The sequence below is a fragment of the Parasteatoda tepidariorum genome, chromosome 4 (genome assembly GCF_043381705.1).
Source record: "Parasteatoda tepidariorum isolate YZ-2023 chromosome 4, CAS_Ptep_4.0, whole genome shotgun sequence".
In the NCBI taxonomy this organism is placed as follows: domain Eukaryota; kingdom Metazoa; phylum Arthropoda; class Arachnida; order Araneae; family Theridiidae; genus Parasteatoda; species Parasteatoda tepidariorum.
Window position 1 is genome coordinate 16,590,989 of NC_092207.1, and position 22,283 is coordinate 16,613,271.

Sequence of the window (22,283 nt, forward strand, 5' to 3'; positions counted from 1 at the left end):
ATATAATGCCTCTCAGTCATCCGTAGATCGATGCGATAAGAACAAGGATGATCAATGACACTCAATGAGAAAACTGTCCCATAAAAATTAACAGAAAACACTACCTTTTGACTCGATAGAGTCCACTACTTCTCTATCTAACAATCTGTCACAGAGTTATCGATTAAATACCGGCTCTAAATGATGAATTGAGCTTAAGTAGGCACCTAGACCCTGGCGTCGTACGTTAAAACGGCCTGCGGGGATCCTTAGATTCGACAACTCGACATCTATGAAGCTCGTCAAAGTGTCTTCATCGACACGTTGGACAAAGAAACAGCTTTTGGTCATCTGTATGATCGGGATTATGTCCTCACCGTGGACTTATGAGTTGTCCAAGAGGAGTTCAACAAAAGCTTTGAAATGAACTCCATTCCCTGAGGGGAGAGGAGGAGTCGGGTTTGGAAAATTATTGAAGAATAATGGATTATTGGAAGATCAATTTACTCCCCTTAACTCCCCCCAAATGATCGTTGAAGAAAGTGATCGGTCAGATATGCTGGAAACATATGTTGGATCACCACAGTTATCAGTAAACATTAATAAAAATGTTGAGTTTTTGATAGCATTTTAAAAGTGCCTTTGATACGTTTTGTTTTATTCATGCATATCTGCCTTGCTCTTTCTGAATTTATTTACATATTTAATATTGCTTCGCAGCGACCCATTTTTTAAAAAGGATGAATTTATATAATTATTTCAATTGTTGTTGAAATATAAATGATATAATTAGATTAGTTTGCGCTGACTGCATTTTACAAAGTAAAAAGAATTAATCATTAATCGATTTTCTTAAGTTTGGTGAGAATTAAGCTAGTTTACACGCTGTTTGATCGTACCGTTTCAGCTATCATTTAGTAATCTGAAATCCAATTAAAGACCATAAGATAATTTTTTGCTATGGTCAGCCTGGCTTAAAAACATAGTCTATATGGTAGAAATCTAGATTTGAAGATCGTAGCTCGTTGTAAATCTTAAACTGTTAAGATTGTTTTATTGATATATGAGTTGGTATTTCTTCCTAATGTCTCATTCTCATATATCTTGTTCTAATAGCCATGTGTAGGACAGGGCGGTAAATTGATGCATCGGAAAATATCGATTCTATGCAATCACCGCCAATTGGCAATTTTTCGAAACATCGGAAATTGCGATTTACTGAGATGTGTACGATATTTCTCGATGTATCATTGATAGCGATGTCTATATATGCGATGTTGAGCATTGTTCCCGATAGTACATCGATGTCTACAAGCTCGAGCGAAGAACATTTTCGTCTGCAGTGATAGCTGTGGCGTTGATCGTTATCTTTCCCCGTCTTTTTTACATCGTGATTCATCGTTTTGCTGACATGATGAATACGAATGTGATTGAGAACCGAAGTGTTGTTGAATCTCTTTATTATGGAAGGGTTTTCGTTAAATTGCGTGTGCGCAAATATTGTTGATTTTTTTTTAACAATCAATCTCTCCGTTAAACGTTTTTTAACCACTATTTTGCAGACATTCACGTCTTTATATATTGAGAAATAATTATAAAAAAATGCAGCATTTATTTTCTTTTAAAAGATGCAATGTCTTTTTTAATGAAACGTTTATTTTTTTTTAAAATTTTTTTTTGAAAAAGGCAGCTGGCTAATTGCGAATTAACGCTGTGCTAATTTTAAAACATTAATGTACCAAAACATCGTGATGCATCAAAATATCGCGATGCTGACATCCACGTCTTTAAATACTGAGAAATAATTGTAAAAAAATGCAACGTGACGATACATCGCGATGCCAAAATCTTAACATCGCTCAGTCCTAGCCACGAGTAACTGTTGCAAACTCACAGCAGTTATGGAAATAGCATATTATTCGCAAAAAAGCATATTTTCATAAGACGACGAAGCCTTCGAAAAATAACCTTAATATCGTTGACTGGGAGACGTGAGAAAAAAAAATTGAATTGACAACACGTCAATATTCTGATTACAGAAAAGCAATTTATTCTTATTCCCCGTTGTAGAATAAAAATCGGCATTAGATTCATCAGGCCGAAAAAACAACTCATCCTTTTGGGATTATTCTTAAGTCGGTGCTTATGAGCGGAACATGGAGCCGACATCTTTCCAGAACAGCATAAATATTCTTTTAGTGCTTACACAATCGTGATAAACAGGGCCTTTAGCACACTGTGCTGAGAGAGGAAGAAGAAGCCAGTCTCAACTGATAAGCGCTCAGCTCCAGTCTTTTTCCAAACAAAACTTTACTCACCAATCGCTTTTTATGTTTTTATTTTTCCCTTCCAGAAGCTGTTTTAATGGTACTTAAAAGCAGATCGCCGCCCTGTCCGCCAACCCCCCACCCAAGTGGCTCTAACTCGATAACTTTTCTCTCTTCTTGAATATTCTCGAAATGGTTTTTCCACTAAATCTTCTTCGTTTCAATATGTCTTATCGGAAAAGCTTCCATCCTATAAGACTTTTTTTTTTTCTTTTTCCATTTCACCCTTTCCCAATGGAATTCGGGAAAAGGAATATTCGAAAAGAAAATTTGGCCCTGCCTTCTTCTCCGTTCATCATTTTTCAGTATTACAAATTCACTTTTGATTGGGCTGACTCGTTCGAATACTCATTAGAGAAAGGATGATCCCTACGAGAAATGCAATATTGAGTTTAACTCTTTCAACTCGCTTAACGCATTCAAAATTGTCAGAATAAAGAATGCGACGTCAATAAATATTACTGATACTTGGTAATTGAAGGAGGAGGAGTAAAATTTTTCTTCGAGTATTTTTTTTTTTTAAATATTTTTTGTAAATGCTACGTTTTAAGGGATAAAAAATTTAATTTATGATTTTGATCTGAATACGTTAAAATAAACACCCACTAAAAATTCTTTTAGTTATTAGAGAAAAGGCTCTAAATCGAGATAATTAAAAGCATGATTTATCATTAAACTTTACAGTTAAAACTACTATAACTATAAATTGAACAAATTCTGAAAATTTTAAAATGATTCAATTAATTTTTGCATTTTGTCTAAATTTTAAATTTACCAATACCAATAGGCCTATACCCATAATATACCTATATCACCTATACCTATTATCGTTTTACTAATTGAGAAACATAAGAACTCTACATATATTGTTCCTTTTTATTGTTTTTATTAGCTGAATACTCGTTCTTCGTACAGAGTAAAAAAAAAAGTAAATAATCAATTAATCACTATTAATCAATACTGCGAAACCATGCACAAAACTGAGAGATATAAACCAACAAAATTATTCAACCTAAAACAATTTCAAGTTATTTTTTATTTTATTATTAATTGCTATCTATTGCCCTTTCCGGCAGCTTTATGTTATCAAATTAGGCAAAACATGCTCTTATAAGTTGATCCCATCCAAATAAAATCAATTGTATTCTATATCATTTGGCATAATACAGGTACAAGGTCAACTCATGATAATCAAAAATTATCATAATCAACAATTGTCTCCGGTAGTTATCCCTTTCGGTGGGCCTTCAAAACCTATGCCCACAACACCTGTAGTAGGTACCTATGTACCAATATTAGTATATTTAGTAGCTATTAAAAACACCAATTAACATGATATCATTAGTAAAAATCATAAAATTAATTTAGCTTCATTAGTGCCAATCATAAAAAAGTGATTTCTTATGGTTTTCTTAGATAAATAATGCCTATTAATTTAACTTCGGAGTGTAAAACTTATTTTTTTACATCAATTTGTATTTAATGCCAAATTAATCATTCATCCTTTATATCAAAAACAATATGACAATTTTTTACGGTTCTCATATACGAATAAGTAACCTTTTTCTATTATTTTAGTTTTTTAATAAAAAGTTTATTTTTATTTCCGTTTGTATCGATTAGCAAAATATATTAGTTGTAATTCTCAAAACTAATTATTAACTCCACTAATACTTTTCTGATCATTTTTGGTGAAAGAACTAATAGCGGTACTTATTCTTAAGGCGGTAAAAAATGGTCGAACTATTATTGACGACAGTGATGCTTAATTAAACGTAGTATCAAATACTACTGGTATAGTCTTCATAAGTACTAGACTGAAAACCTATTATACCAATATAGCTGAATATACTGTGGTAATTAGGTTTTTACCAAGCTCCGAAACGGATAACTATACTACACATTCACACACATGCTAATACACAACCTTTATGCTTATATTATTTTTTGTATTTTTCTGTACTACTTCATACAATTAGATTTACCATAATATAATTTAGAAGTTTACTCACCAAAGGAAAGATTGACTATATAGTATCATTTAAAATGTTATATTTAGAAATTGGCATAATTTTTCCATGGCTTAATATATATATTTACAAATTTATTTTAATAGTTCTTGTTGAGTTTTTATTATTTATTGCTATAAAAACTAGTTTTAATTAACGCATAAATATTAATTTAAGATTCACGTGTTTTCATATAACTTTTAAAATATGAATTCAGTGATGTCATTATTATGCATGACGAAATTATTAGCGTTTATTTTACTTGTTGGAACACGTTACAACTATAACTTTACTTGTTACAACATGTTACAACTATAACTTTACTTGTTATAACATGTTGCAACTATAACTTTACTTGTTGTAACAATGTTACAACTATTACTTTACTTGTTATAAAATGTTACAACTATAACTTTACTTGTTATAACGTGTTGTAACTTGTTTAATAAAAGATAAATAAGCCATAAAAACGTGCAAGAAGACTAATTTTAAATTGATTAGAATTGTAAAACTACTAATTCAATTTAACTCTCACTCTATTTTACTCCTTTCTTAAAAGTTTCTCTGATTTGTTTATAACAAAGTAGGGCATATCAGAAAATCTAGTGTGGTTTTGCTCAGAATCATAATGCTTAAAGAAACATATTTTCAAACGTTGAGAAAAAAAATATATAAATTTCTAAATATTTTCAAAACTCCTAATCCCTGATGAAAATATAAATACTATAACTTTTCCCATTGGATCAAAAACAGACACATTCTCATGTGTTAAAAATAAAACCGCTAAGTACCTTCAAAATAAAGTGAGTAAAAAAAAACTTCAGATTTTTGCCCTAACAGTTTAAAAATAAAGCAGGAAAAAACACTACACGTACAGTGCTATGCAGGAGGTAGAAGAAGCTCAAGAGCAACTGGGATGTAGAAAAGGCGAAGAAGAGGCGATCTGTTTCGCATGAGTGCTCGCATCCTTTTGCCGACAAAGGGAGGGGGTGACGATAAATACCCAAAGGGAAAAAGAAACAGCTTCTTGGTTTCTTTAACCCTTGGGGAGGTGCATAGGTATGTGGGTGACACCCCATCCCCCCCATCCCGAAGTCATCTTGCTACTCCGGTGTTTACGAATCCACGCGACATGGTGATTAGACGTCTTATCTGTTTCTTTCAGGATTCGCTTGTTAATGATTTACCGAGCATGATTCTGCAAGAACTCAGGGATGAGGAAGAGGAGAGAGATTGGGAGGATGGAGAGCGAAAGAGAGATTCCTGCTTTCTCTCCTTTGTTCACCATAGACTATTATATCTTCGGAACGGGAACCCCCTTTCTATAATGGTCAGATAACATTGCGTGGCTGGAAGGTTTTCTTAACAGGGGGTGTTCGCATGAAATAGGGGTGTGGGGAACTTATGAGTTTCGTGTCTCCTCGTAAAACCCAAAAGATCTCGTAATTTAATCATCTGAAAACCTCCTTTTCTGATGGTGAGGAAAGGGGTATCTTGGGAGAGTGGTTCCTCTCCCTGGAGGTATTATTTTGTGACAAAGTGAAGTAAGTCCTTACCTGAGTGCCGAAAATAGCACCAAGGACTTAATCTTTAAGGATAGGTTACCCATTGTTAAAGAGTTACTTATTATTTATCTACATAGAGAAAAGTATTTTCTGTTTAATTCATGAACTGTTGGAAGTTTCGAATCTTATGAATTACACTCGGGAACTAAGTTTTTGTTGTATTTGTACAAATTCTTGATCTTGCTCATTTCGGGTATGGGGAGTTCGAAACTGAAATGAGTTTTGCTCTATTTTTTTCTATTAATTTTTATTCTATTTTTTTAATCGAAATGCCCAAGCTTAAAATCGGTATTTATAACAAGGGGTCGCATAAATGTTGCAATAAGCTTGTAGGAGAGTTAAAGCAGGATTAAAATTGCGAAGGAACCATGTGTCGAAATGTCGTCATACGCCATTTGGGATGCTGCGATTTCTTCGTGTGCTTTTAAACAGGTCGTAATAGGGAAGTTACATTTCCGTGTGCCAGATGACATTTCCAGGCAACTAATTTACAATCCAGCGACTTTTGACGATTCGCTCTCTCTTTTGAAGATTTTAATCTTGACTGTAATTAGTCCAAGTTATAGTACAAGCTTTTGTTTCTTTTAAAATTTGTTAACTGAACTAAGACAATGTCAAGAATCAATTTAAAAAAAATGTTGAACAGAGGAGGGTTTTGTTAAACGCCACTGGATTGGAAAATGGGATATCTGTTCCTATGCTATTGTAATCCTGATAATGTATCCTAACTCCAAAAAAAAGTTGGTCGCAACATTTATATATGATCCCCTGTTATAACCGTTTTTAAACTTGTACATTTGGACAAAAAAAATATCATTAAAAAAATTGGAAAGAGGAACCTATGGCAGATTTGAAATCAACGACTTCCTCTCTCCTTCAGAGAAGATTCACAAATAATTTGAATAAATAAAATTAAGTAGGTTTGACATACACTAGTTGAAATGAGTTTAATAAAATTAAGTTTTAGCACCGGAACACGCTGCAATCAAATCCGTATACGAACGACAGTTGCGTTGTTCTACCATTTAAATCTTGTGTGCAGAATTTTAAAAAAAAATGTTAAAATGTTAGCATTTTTTCATTATTACATATACGTTAAAAAACCGTTTCACTGGCTTCATAAAAAAAGAGTACTAATATTTTTATTTCAATACTTAGAACAAGGCGAGATGGCATAGCGGTTAAGCCACTGAACTGCCACTGTTGAAAAGACTGGTGTTCAGCACCGTGGTGGCTTAAATCCTACACGGTTTCAAATCGTTTGGTAAAAATTTGCATGATAAGTAAAGCTGGCTGGTGCGCCTTGCTGACGTCATTACAAACATGATGCTGTTAACTTCAACTTTAGCCGATAATTGGCTGCTGCTTTAGATACAATACCATAACTAGCTGCTGCTTTACATTCACAATACAACAACTGGCTGCTGCTTTACATTCACGATACAACAACTAACTGTTGCTTTATAATCACAATACAACAACTGGCTGCTGCTTTATAATCACAATACAACAACTGGCTGCTGCTTTACATTCACAATACAGCAACTGGCTGCTGCTTTACATTATATTACAAAAACAATATTACGTTTGAAGTAAAATACTTTTTAAAAATAAATAAACCTCAAATTTAGTACGAAAAAATGTAAGAGCGTTATTAAAAACATCTCAATGCGCTGTTCTGAAAGAAACCTTTATTTTACCAGTACTGATTTCGACTAGTTTCACTTGAGCACTGATTTGCGGTTGGCGACATTCTAGCTACAAAACGTCCATTCTTAATTAAGTAGTCGCGTGCTTTGTACTCTACCCTTTTATCTATATAGTGGGAGACATATTTCAACAGTGACGTTTTTATTAGTTTCCATCGCCAAAATTCCCGTACTTAAGTCAGAAAAGGTAAAGGTGCGAAGAAATTGAAGAGCATCTTAGAATCTTTTCTGCCTTTTGTTGTGTTCCTTTTTATATCCATGCTTTTTCAGTCGTAACTACCAGCTGGTTTCGCATATTTTCTTGCCTCCAAAGAAACGCCGGGCGTCATTTCTGCTAATTCTCTTCTTCACTTCACTTCGCTCACCCCTTTCCTCACAATATTTTAAAACTCTGTTTCGTAAGTTCTACGCTGACTCGTTAAGTACCTTGGCCTTAGGGAACACGCTCCAGAAGTTGATAGTGTTTTCATTTTTCAATAGGAAATAGGGTATTTATGAACGATTTTATTATTTCAGTTTACTTTTTTTTTTTTCCTAGTTCGGGTCTTTTGAAACTTGTTCCTTTTAAAGGAAATGAATTTGGAAAACCGAGTAAAGGAATTGAAAAGAAAAAAATGTTTTAAAACTGATAGAGCATAAACTTTATTTTAATGTTAAATTGGGGAAGCAATTTTGATAAAGTTTCAATAATTTTTTTCTATTTTCTTTGGAACGTTTGAGTGGGATAAAATAGATGAAAGCAAAAAGATATTTCACGCTAAAATTTTATACATGGTATCATTTTAACCAGAAGGGATACGTTATTATTTTTTTTTAAATAAATCGATGTAAGTAGCTAATATATTCTTTTTTTATTTAAAATAAGTTTAATGACCATGAATTATGTCATATTTACCTTATCTTCAACATTTTAGATTTGGTAGATCTGTAATAACTTTCGCTATCTTTTATTTCGAGTTAAAAAAAGAGCATTAATGAAACTTAATTCTTAAGGTTTTTCAGTATCTTATTTTTTGGAATGAATTTATCATATAGCAACTTTTTTTACCCTTAAAAGGCAAACATTTCAAGACAAAATGTGTAATTTTAAAACAAGCTTTAAATTCAAATTTAATAATTGGAGTTTTAAGTATTAATAGGGTGAATTTTGCCAGCTTATTTAAAAGCAGAACAATTTTGGTTTGTATTCAATTTTAAAAGTGTTTGTATTTAAATTTCATATGCGTATTATCTAATAAGAAATTTTTTTTAATGTTTCTTTTTTGTGTTTTTTTTTGTGCTTAAGAGACAATTAGACGTAAAATAATCTTAACTTTTAATTTAAATTGTAATAATTGCTAATTGATATAATTGTTCATGATAAATTCATTCCAAAAATAATAATAAGCTGAAAAACCTTAAAAATTAAGTTTCCTTAATGTCCATTTTTAACTTACATTAATTTAATTTAAGTTATAATAATTGAAAATAATATTCCAGCATGAATTTAAAGTTAAAAGTCCCTGTTTTGACTATATTTTAATATTATCTAGATCAAATTAATAAGACATGAGACATCATTTTAAAGAAAATATCACATATTATATGCAAATGAGATAAGACGGTATGATAACCAATGATAGCGTTTAATTTAAATTTGCCTAATATGACAAAACCACACAATGAAATTATGTACTTAATAAATAGACAAATCTGATAAATTACTTTGATATAATGGTTTTAAATATTCATCATTATTTATACCAGATTTAATCTTATTTTTAATCTAAGTGAAGATCGCGTGAGCATCATTGTAGTCTGAAAAAAAAATTTAGAATTTATTCAGTAATCTCTTTACAAATATCGTTGATATTCTTTTATTTTTAACTTATTATTATATAATAAATGTAGTAAAAACAATAGTTGAACTCTTTATGAAATAAAGTTGATGTAATACGCAATAGTCTTGAGTTTTCAAACTTGATTCTGTTTTTATCTAAAAACAATTTTTCAGGTTATAAAAAGCTATAATGAGGTTATAAAAGCTATGATGTAGTAGTCAAATATTTTTATTATGTAGTATAGTTAGTAGTTAAATAAATAAAATGAGAATAATTAGTTACTAGTCAATGCCTAAAGAAGGGAATGGTTAGTAGTCAAACATGCAAAAACCTAGTAATTCCTTGTCAAACATGTAAAACGGGAGTAGTTGTACTTAAATGTGTAAAAAAAAAAAGAGAGTAGCTAGTTGTCAAGTGAGTAAAAAGGGAGTAGTTAGTTATCAAACACGTGATAAGTCAAGTGGTAAACACTTAAAAACGTAGAAAAAGGAGTAATTAGATGTCAAACGCGTAAAACGGAAGTAGTTAGTACTCGAATGTGTAAAAAGAAGGAGTAACTAGTTGCCAAGTGGGTAAAAAAAAAGTAGTTAGTCGTTAAACGCGTAAAAAAATCAAGGTTGTTAATACTCAAACATGGAAAAAAGGAATAAATTAGTTGCCAAACACATAAAATAGGAGTAGTTAGTATTCAAATACGTAAAAAAAAAGGAAGTATCTAGCTGTCAAATAAATAAAAAAGGGTGCATTTAGTAGTCAAAAGCGTAATAAGTCAAGTGATAAACTCAAACACTTAAAAAGGCGAGTAATTAATTGTCAAACGCGTAAAACGGGAGTAGTTAGTACTCAAATAAGTAAAAGAGGGAGTAGCTAGTTTTCTAACACTTAAAATGTAGAGTATTTGTAGCTTTTTAGCAATAGAATTTTTAAGGAAAACTACTACAAAAATCAACAAATTTTCATATATAGTAGCAGCTAATATACGTACGTTATACTCTCAAAAACTGTATCGTTCTATTTATAGTTTTTCTAAAAAAAATAGGATAAGTAAAATATATGAAATAAAAAATACAGGTATAATGGGTCTAGTCGTCAATCGATAACAAAAATCTCTAAAATTGAATTTATAAAAAAGACCTAGTAAAATGAATCTAAAAGATTGATGGTTAAAAGCGAATCACATGAAAGAAGTTGTTAACCATGTTAGGCATTTATTTGAAGTATAAAGAAAACACACTCTCGCACTATCTCGTTAAGTGATGGTTGTTCTACAACAAGAATCTGAAGGAGTGCTCTTCCTTTGGCGAAAAAGAACAAAAACACAGTTAAGTAAATGATTTTGAAACGTTTGAAAAGATAAGATGCTGCACACAGAACTTGATAGATTTCAATACCCATAATCGGTATCGTTATGTTATTATTGTTATCAAAACAAAATAAAATTGATACGAGTCATCTGGTATTATATTTTACCTATCTCATAGGGGAACGAGTAAAAATTACATATTATTCAAATATCTTATGTTCTTTCTTAAAAGTGCTTGATTATAACAGCTTCTGATTTGCTTATTCCATGACTTTGATAGTAAATTTTTTTATGCTTTTTTCTTTAGTTTTTTTAGGCTTTGAAAACAAAATTAAAGAAAGGGAACTTTCTTATGTAGAGAATGGAATGATGATTTATTTCCTACTTAAACAAAATATAAATCAATGAAATTCATCACTTTTATTATTATTATAAAACTATTGATATAAATCTTGTGCAATGGAAAATTTTATTGTTAAATTTTATCAAAAAGCAAATTAATTCATAACATTAAGAATGTTTAAAACAAACATTTTATGATAATATAATTAGATTTTTTGCGATATAATCAAAAAAAACTTCGATATGATCAAAATTTGCAATATTTGCAAAACCTGATAACAAAAGAGGAAAAATTGTTCATAACAATTTGTGAACAATTTTCAGAATTTTTTTAATTCAAGATTATTAATTTATCTAAGGCGATGGATTTCATATTAAAAATAAAATTATTATTAAGATAAGATAAAGACATAATTATATAACGAATAATAATAGAAGATAAAAATATAATTATAAGATAAAGAATAATTATAGATATAAAGGAATTTTTAACCAGTAACTTAAGTTATGGCTGTACTTGGTCTATATTTGAAAATTTAATTGAAGTAACTTTTTTTAACGTAGAATTTAAAGCAATAATGATTGTTTCAAATATTAACAACTATAATTTTTTTTGTTTTTAGGAAATTACATATCAAGTTAAAAAAAAAAAAAACAGCAATAATGTTTTACAATTATCTCTGAATGATTTATAGGTTTTTGAATGCCTTTTTGCATAGAAATTAGAGATTTGTTGGTTTCTATTCAGAGTAGCCAGACTCAATAAGATGTTAATTTGAATCATGTTTTCACTTGACTTGAACTATGAAATCGTACAATCAAGCTTAAGAGCTATGAAAATATGATTCAACTAAACGATATAATAAGGTTGTAACAGGTTTAAACCATATTATGGTTTAACGAGCCTAAATGTCCTAACTGTACAGAATAAGATATATAAAGCTTGTTGTCGCTTGTCTGAAATAAATAAAAGAACAAAATAAACTCAAAAAGTTCCAAAAGTATAACTGGGTAATGTATTTTTTCCTCCAGAAACTGTAACAATATCAAAGCAAACGTTTACGAACTAAAGAGCCAATCCCTTGCAAAAACACACTTTGAGATACTCAAATCCTTACATCATAATAACTAGGCGTACCCATAAAACCCATATTCATTACTTATACCCATACACTCGTATAATGACTCCCTCTAACCAAATTACAATCGGAGAAATTACTCAGAAAAAAGTATTTAGATACCCACTCCCTTTTTTATTCTTAATTTTCATTCTTTCTTATTATTTTGTTCTTTTTTTTAGCTGAACTGAAGATGGAACTTTTAAGGGAGAGAGAAGTTCGAGAAGGTATAGAAAAGCAACTGATGGACGAACAGAGGACGAGAAGTAAGTAATATTTTCTTTTTTACTGTTTGGCAACAATGCTTTATATTCTTGACAGTTTACCGCCATTTTAACTGAAATAACGAAGCTTTTTCGGATAATTGGTTATAGCGGCCGCACCTGTGTTGTCGCTTATCATGTAATAATTCGAATCCTGGTTTGAATTGGTATTTTTTGACGAATCGTTGGTGATTTTTGGGTTCGGCTATGACGAAGTGGATTTTTTTTTATTCATGTCTGTTTTATAATGTAGATTGTAATGATCTGTTTATTTTTCTATTTCTACTTCTTATATGGGGAAGATTATAAATTGGGAGATGTATATATATTTTTAACAATTGATAGAACTTAATGAAACTGTTTTGTTTTTCGCTTAATCTTAAGAGATAATTTAAGAGAAAATGCAAGCGACCAGAACACCTTAAACATTATAAACTAAAATAAAATATAGATTTTTTGTATTATTTTGGAAAAGGGAAATGAATAGCTCTCGAAAATTAGGAAATAGAATCTTAATTTAACAAAATATAATAACGTATGTTTCATGCAATAAGAGGATTAACATTTATTAATATTTTTTTTTAAGGAATGAGTTACAAAATTATTATATCTTTTCAACTTGCCATTATTACAGTATCAAATTTTCAAATAATTATATTTTTGTATGGATTGAAAATTGATGGGATTTAGTGTTATAAAATACTATAAAAAATTTTTTTTAAAGAAAAACTTAAGCCAGTTTTTTTACTACCATAAAAGAAATTGATTTTAACTTTTATTTCATTTTATTTAAACTTAAGCAAATGAAATGCACAGTTTCTAGTTATTATAATGTATATGATAAAAAATCTTCCTTTAAAATCCATCTAATTTATATCCTTATACTTTACTTGAATATACCCCTCTTAAAATATATAGTTAAATTGTTTGTTTTTAATAATACTTGTCAAAACTATTATTAGTCATGTTTCACATAGTCCATTAGTGTAGCTTTAATGCGAAAATAACAATGAAAATCATACGTTTTATGAGAAATAGATTAAAAATGGTTTTCAAACTGCGCGCAATTAAAATATATTATTTTACAACAATTTGTAACCCAATAATCATCTTAGTCACATGTCATTCAAAAACAAAATTTTAAATCAAAACATAAAGCAAAACTTTCAATCTATAATTGTAGCATAGTTCGTAAAAGGCTAACAGTGTGATATTTTCGTGGTTTTCCTCTCAATGTAACGCAAATGTAGGTTAGTTCCATCAAAAAGTCCACCACAAAGAAGAGTTCCCATATCTTCTGGATCGGGTTCTAAATTACAAGGCTACGGAGTTGAACATCTAATAATAAACTCAAAATTGGGTCAGCTGTTTAACAACGGCTATAAAATAAGTTATATAACAGCACAATTTTCAAAAACGTCTTATTGTTTTTATGGAAATTGTAGTTTACTCAAATGTTCCCCTTAAAAATTTTCAAAATGTGGTTTATCATTGTATATTACAAAAAAATTTCAGTTTTTCTTTTCTTTTTCATTAGTGATGAATAATCTAAAAACGCAAGTGTTAAAATAACGGGTCTTCAAATTATTGAGAATCACACATTAGTTAATATGGAAAGAATCCCCAATATTACAGATGTTTTCTACGTGACTTACTTTCTAAATCAAGAGAAAAAAAATTGCACCGTTTATCTCTTGACCAATCTAATCGTGCGCCCACGATAAATTGTGGTCGGGGGGATGTAAGCGAAATTCTATGATCTACTACAATTCTAATAACACACTAAACTGAGACGAATGAAACCGAAAAGTTAAAGGCCCCTCCCTGAAATTTGAGTGGTACAAAAAAGCACGCAGCCGCAAGCTTCAGAGGCAGCCGACGCCCTGGTAAATTGCGGGGCGCGTGCGCATTCGAATAAATGACGTTTCCATTTCGAATGTAGGAATAGCGATTGGACATGGAATAAGACAGCCAAATCGCAGGGGCGGATTTCGTTTAGTTTTCTCCGCATCTGCTATTGGAGAAGTGGAGAAAAATCTTTTGAGCGCAGGCTCCATTTCGGAATGCAATTGGAATTGGAGGAATGGAATTGGAATCAAACCAGTCAGAGAATCTAGAACAGTTTCTGTTTCTGCACCACCCACTTTAGAATGAAACAATCGCAAGAACCGAAACCTAGTTTTAGTTTTAAAGAACTTATCGCAATAATTCGGAAATAACGCAGAATTACGGAATATTTTCACTATGAAACCGTGTTTTTATGTCTGTTTGAAAATACTTTACACTCGATTTCTGTTTTTAAAATGATTTTAAATTTCAACTTATGTTAAGTTTGCACACAGCTTCTTTCATATTCAAAATTTTATTCCTGTTCATAAGCACAAACAAACGTGTTTTTTAAAATTAAAAAGCAAGCTAAGAAAACAAACACGCAACTTATATGGGTGTTTTAAGCTAATAGGTGTTTTAAATGTAATCCAGCAACTAATGTGAGTTTTTTGAGCGACTAAGCAGCAAATTCGAGTTTTCAAAGCCAAAAAGCAAGTAATATGAATTTTTAAATCACGCAAGCAACTAATATAAGTTTTTAAAGCAAATCAGAAACCAATAGCAGATTTTTAAAGTTAACAAGCTACTAAGAGAACTTTTTAAAGCAGACATGCTATTTACATGAACATTCAGAGGGAAAAAGCATCTAATGGGAGTGTTTATTGTAATAAAGCAATTTAAATAGGTTTTAAAAGCAAACAAGCACTTAACAGGAGTTTTTAAAACAAAAACAACAAAAAGATAGTTTCACTAATATGAGGTTTTAATTAAATAGTTTTTTTTTAATCCAATTGAAATTTACAGCGTAAATGATTATAATTTCAATGTGCCTATGTTATTAATTCAAATGCGTAAAATTTAACAGATATCGCTAATAAATTTAAGCAATAAAATTAAGCAAAAAGTAAATGGATTACAATAAAGATGATTGCAACTAAAAAAATGTGTTTTTATTTTTTATTTTGCTAAAATTAGTTGGTTTTGAATTTTAATAAATTAGTTTTGAATAAATTGGTTTTTAATTTTTTTGAAGTTGAAAATAGTGCAAAAATATTCGAAATTTATCGGAAATTTTTTTATGAATACGCAACGATTTTCCAAAACGTTTCGAAAAAAGCCTTTGTAATTAATTCTACTCATTCTAGATTTCATAATTTCCTTTCTAATTAAATCTAATTCTACCCATTCTAGATTCCTAATTTTCTATTCATTCTAGAAGTGACGAAATAAATTTTAGAAATTTGGAAGTCATTTTTGCTAAAATAAGGCATTTAATCAGGCTTAATCCATATACTTCTGAAAAGTAATATGAGATTTAATGAAATTACTCATCAGCATTGACTGTATTATTATTCAAGTAGAGTTCGAAAAGCCGTAAAAAATGTAGAGAGAATAACAACGTCTTCGACTTTCATCTTCCGTGGCTAGGTGGCGCTCTGTACCGGAGCGAACTGAAGGCAGAGATATATCCCAAATGAAAGAAAAAATATATATAAAAAATACCTTCTCCCAGATTCTTCGACATCGACCCGATGAGCTAGTACTCTCCGTCAATTTATCAGAAAAAGCTAGGTCGACACTTTTCTGCACTGACGGTCGCATTTGCGCCATAGATATTTGCAAATCGCTTAAACGCCGATCTATCTTTTATAAAGGTACGCAGCCCATATTAGAAAAGAGAAGAAGGCGTTTGGAAGAAGTAGGAAAGAGGGGGGGGGATCTTTTTTTGGCAAAATCTTTTTCCCTTTTCGAATACTTTTTCTCCGTGCTTTTTGCGGATCGGGATTATTTTTTTTAAATAGAATCCTCCATTTTTTTTACACAGTGTTTGGGTAACGTACCCGTTAGTTCTGATATCGGCCGGTGGAAGAAAAAAAAAATATATCATCAATCTTTTGCTGTTTCTTTCTTTCTGTGGTAATCATTTGAGGATGAGTTTCGTTAGAGAAAATGAATGGTTTTTAAGGAGAAAAAAAAATATTTTAGGTAGATTTACTAGTGTTTTAATGTTTCTCATTTATAACTGATGTGTAATTTGAAATTATTTATTTAAAATTCTCAATTCAAATAACTATTTTTATAGTATTTTATAAGTACTGAAATTTTTGATCTACGAATTAGTCTTTTTTAAAATCTGACTTAATTTTTTTTCTTCATCAGGATCGTCCTGCATTTTTTAAGCAATACTTGTGTACTGTACCTGTTAAATTTGATATCGGTGGGGGGAGGGGCAGTATCTATCTTTTGCTGTTTCTTTTTGTGATAATCGTTTGAGGATAACTTTCCTTATAAAAATGAGTGTTTAAAGAAAAGGAATTATTTTAACTGGATTTTTTTAGTGTTCTTATGTTATTTATTCAAATTATTACTCAAATTATTTTTTCAAATAATTTATGAAAACTTAATGATAGCACAATTTTTAATTTTAAAAAAAACTAGTATAACAATATTTTATTGTTATTGAAATTTTTGATTATCGAATTAAAATCAGTTTGAGATCAAAATTATATTTTTTTTCAATTGAATCGGAATTATTTTTTATTGATCATATTTCCCATTTATTTCAGCAAGTTTAATTACTATAGCGATTAAAATTTGATACAAGTTAATGAAAAAAAAAAGCTTTAAAGTTTATAGCTATATAATGTTAAATTTTTTTTAATTGATTGAGCTGGAGTTTTCATCTACTGGAGGAGAGGAGAGTATTTTTTCAGGAGAAAAAATGAATGGTTTTTGAAGAAGAAAAATTTTTTTAGGCCGATTTGCTAGTGCTTTTATGTTCCTCAATTTAATAAAACTATTATAACAGTGTTTTATCAACATTAAAATTTTTATTCTGAATTTTTTAAAGATCAGAATTATTATTTTTCAAGTTGAACTTCCCATTTTTAAGCATTGTTTGGGTACTGTATTCGTTAGCTCTGAAATTAATCAGTGAGAAAAATTAAAATCTTTTGCTTTCATTTTCTTTTGTAGTATGAGTATGATTTTCATTAGTGAAAATCAGAGTTATTTGAAGAAAGAAAATATTCTAACTTGATTTTCCTATGCTTTTATGGTCCTCATTTATAACTGATTTTGACTGAAAATTCACTATTTAACATTAAATATTTATAAACATTAAAAAACATTTTGTGAATGAAAAATAACTTTAGGTATTATTTTATTAGTGTTGAAATTTCAGAATCGTGATTTTTTTTAATTTAAAATAAATATCGGATGAGGAAATATCGTTTTTAATTTTAAAAAACGAACATTCAAAATTATTAATACACGTAGCTCAATTAAGTTTTGAGTGATTGATATTTGTTTCTTCTTGGTTCTAAATCTAACAAATCTGACAAGCATTAGATTAAAACTTTGGTTAAATTTTTTCACTGAAATATTTTAAAAATATTTTCCACTGAAATATTTTAATAATATTTTTCACTGTGAAATTTTAATAATATTTTTCACTGAAATATTTTAATAATATTTTACACTGAAATATTTTAATATTTTTTGATAATAATGATATTGAATTTTTTGATTCTCTATATAATTTTTCTTTTTAACAAATTACTAACGTATTTTTCAGGAAAAAAAGTTTTTAGAGCATATAAAACGAAAAAATTAGGTTTTTTTCAATCTAAAGTATTTCAGGCTTTGGTTTGAGCAAAATGTAATTAGCTGTAAAATATTAAAAAGTAAAGCTTTTACTTCAAATTTCTCGTTCATTTTAAATAAAAGAGAAGAAAGAAAATATAAGAAAAGGAAAATATTAGAGAAAGAAAAATATAAGAGAAAGTGTGCTTTAAAGATCCTTCTTTCAGCATTATTTAAACAAATTCGTTCACACACAAAACATTCACGAACACTTTCTCTGTAAAATTTGATGTTTTGACGTCATCAAATTTAACGATTCAACAATCCTGTGAAAATTGAACCAAAGTTTTAATGCTCGTATACTATTTCATTAACATCGATTACTATGAAATACTTTCAATATAAGCTTAAGTTACACTTAATTTTTACTGCTTTCTATTATTTTTTAAAAAATGAAATAAATAAAATTTATTATGAATAATAGTTTTTGAAATTGCAGCTTTAAACCTGTGTTTATTTGATAAAAAAACACGTGATAAGATTTTATTGATAAAATTAGCAGTGTTAAACGTGTGTTTATTTGATAAACACGTGTAAAACTTTCATTGATAAAATTTTGTTTATAAAAATTAATAAAAGTGAATAAAAATTTTATTGATATGTCTGGCATAATTTCTGAGACAATTCCTAATGAAAGTATATAAATTAAAATAAAATTTCAATTTCACAATCGAAGTTGTATGAGATAAGGTACTTACATAATCCTTTAAAACATATCTTCAGTTTCTTTAAAGTTTATAAGAAAGAACAATACACAATTTCCGATTAAAACTGTAAGAAGAATGAACTTCCTTTCTTTTTCATTAAGAGAAACTTCCTTTTTTGTGACATTAAGATGTAAAAAATTAAATATCAAAAAATTTAACGATCTCAAATGTCTAATCTCTTTAAAATTTGAGTTATATGTTATCAAATTTGGATTACGATATAATGTATTTTTATAATGCATATTTTAAAACAAATCTACAGTTGCTTTAAACAAAATATAAAAAATCGTAGACATGAAAAACATAGAGACGCCATTTTATTCCAAACATAATTTATATTATTCTTTAATTTATAAAAAAGCAAACCAATAGCCGTTACTGCCAGGTCTATAAGCATTTTTAAAGCAGATAAGCTTTAGAAATAAAATTATATGATACATTTTTTTCTTTTGTTATAAGGAGAAATTTTTTCTTATATTGTTCAGAAGCAAATATCTTCGAAAATAAATAATGTTCTTTATTTTGACATTTCAAAAACGATATTTTGAAATTTTTAAATCAGTTTATTTTGACACACCGTTTTTTCCGCTTCTTACACATTATCAACAAGATGATATATGATTCGAGTCAAAAATTGAAAACTCAGCAAATGTTGGAGAAGATAAATGAAAAAGTTTAAATTTCACTGACCAACGGAAATAAAAGAGGAAATATGAAGATGTCAAAGATATTTATGTAGCTTTTCGGCGGCTTTCTTACGTCAAAATGACTATTTTTTGACTGTGATCATATTTTTTCTTTTCCCCCTCAACTCCTCCCATTTTATTAATATTTTCATTGTCGATCATTTGTCATATATTTTTCCCCTTTGAAAACAACATTTTCTTTAAAAAAATGTTCGAAAAATCCATTTATCTTTTTTCATATTTCCACGTCATACAGCTTGTATTGGAGAAAAGTAAAAATGATTTGACGATTGTAGACTTGCATAAAAAGAAAAACTCAAATAGAAAAAAAAGAAAAGAAATATTCCATAAACATTATTTTATGCCAATAGATTTTCCTTTCTTTAAATTTAAGCTCGTTTCTGATAAAAAAGAAAATGTATTCTTCGGCAGGTGGCTAAAATTGTAGCTTAGTAACTCACTTCAGTTTATTCGAGTGCAATTGCATTGCCAGATACCAAAATAAAAAACCGCTTTGCAGACGATATTTTTTTCCGCTTGTCAAGTATTTATTTAAATTCCGTGTTCGAAACGACTTGTTGAAGTGCGATACACGAAAAAGTAAATTCCACTTTATGCATTTTAAAGCCCTTTCTTTTTCTTTATTTCTTTTTGCATCTATTTTTTTCTGTTTCTTTGAAATAGAATATCTGTTTTTATTTGACTCACTCTGTAGACTTTTACTTATTCAGGGTTGTGTTGTCGTTTTGCTAGCGTATTTTTACGCTATGCATCATACATAAGAGTTTTGTTTCGACAAACTAAACGTTTTTTCAACTTTTTTTTTCTTCAATAAAGAGTATTGTTTACTGCATTTAAATTTAAAAGCATTCGATTTTATAGCGAAATATTTCGCATGGCTGAATCTGATAAGTTTTATCAAAAGTAAATGTATTTTATATTACTTGAAATTTTTTCTATTTTTTGGCACTTTTGTCGTTACCTTTTTTATTTCTCTTTTTTGAATTTTGAATTCAGTTTTTGAATTGATTTTTTGAGTTTTTTAAGTTTAAAATATAAAATAAGGAACTGTGAATAATTTACAATAATATATAAACTTATATAATAAATATATATGAATATAATAAATAAACTTACAAGACCGATATTTATGATGAATAATGTTTCACATTTAATATAAAATTATATAATACATTAATATTTATTATTGCAATAATAATTACTAAAATTATACAATTTCATAAAAATTAGTTATTTTTTTAAAATGAATATTCACATTAAATGTAACTTTTTTATTTAATGACAAGGCAGCCCTTTGCAAGACAAGACCTGCTTTAGAATATTTTTTCATTCTCTTTTCTTTTATATTAAAAATGATTTTTCAAACAATAATAAACAGATTATAAACAAAACTTTTGAACAATATCAAAAATTATATAAATACATCATTTATTAATGAAAAGATACTTTCATTATTATTATTGTTATTTTGTATAATAGTCTTGAACCTTCTAATGAAAAAAAAACGTTCGTTTATTAGTTTCACTCGCAAAAATAGTTCGCAAATAAACGATGAAATAAATTGGCGCATATTTTTACTCAAATAAATTTTGGAGGAATTTTCGAGATATATCGTAATGCAATTTCGTCATTTCATATAAACACCTGTTTAAAACAAAAAATTGATTACATTTAAAACCAAATATATTTTCAATTGGTGTAAAGTTAGAAAGATGATGCTTTTATCAATTGTGACATCATCCGCTTTTTCATTTGTTTTTGTTCCTTGGAGCAACCTTGGAAACTTTTGGCGGGAACTATTTGCTGTCTTAAATCCGATTTGGTTAGGGAATTATTTCCCTTTCTTTTCCCTAAGGTTACTGTTTTGATATATCCCAACGTTCTGAAAAAAAAAAAATGAAAAAGAGCTCAATGTTTACGATTTTTATTAACTTTAAATGTATGTTCATACACAAAAAAATATGTAGCCTTATTTAAAATAAAATTTTCTAAAATCCATTAACTTAATACTTGTTTTTTTATTATTCCAAAATTTTTTTTTTTAATTAAGCTTTTTTAAATAGTTTGAATATTGTTTTATATTATAATAAATTGTTAAATTGTTTTTTAAAATAGTTAAATTTGGCCTTTTTTTTATTTCAGATAATCTTGAAAACCAGCTAAAACTGAAAATGGGATTGAAAAGTAGGATTTAGTTTTTTTTTTTTTTTCCTCACTTAGCATTTGCACTTTTTTTTTGTTGTTTGAACATAACATTTTTATATCTCTCTGCATATCCTTTCTTTATTTTAAAAACATGAAACTTCAGCTTGGTTTTTTTTATAAATCCAAATCGAAGTTTATCGTTACAGGATGCATAGTTTATCGTTACAGGATGCACAAACAATTGGAACTTTTTATTTTTAACTTACATGAGTTAATGAACATTTTTTATGCCCATAAATAATAACTATCAGAAAATATACATCTGAATATTTACTTTTTCTTAGTTCTATATTATTTAATCGTCATTTCCATACATTTAGATTGTCTATCAATGATAAAGTATTATAAAATATACATTCTTAATTTATTATAACCAAGTATCAATGTTTTTTCGAAAAACATAATAAACTTGTGTTAAGTTGATACTGTTGTTTATATTTTTTCAATAAAGCTCGTATCAGAATAGAACATTTTAATACTAATAGTTGTAATATAGGCTAATTTTTTAAATAATTGGTTACTATTTACTGTGTAT

At 28.8% G+C, this 22,283-nt stretch overlaps 1 protein-coding gene across 7 annotated transcripts in view; it reads left to right on the forward strand.

The window, feature by feature from the left end:
• Positions 1 to 22,283, forward strand: part of LOC107453438 (dachshund homolog 1-like) — a 243,172-nt gene that overhangs the window by 181,468 nt on the left and 39,421 nt on the right. For 4 of the 7 annotated variants that reach the window (XM_071179323.1, XM_071179322.1, XM_043040521.2 and 1 more), the window contains 1 exon segment: positions 12,355 to 12,438. In XM_071179323.1, coding sequence (XP_071035424.1) covers positions 12,355 to 12,438 — 84 coding nt within the window. 7 annotated transcript variants of the gene reach the window in all.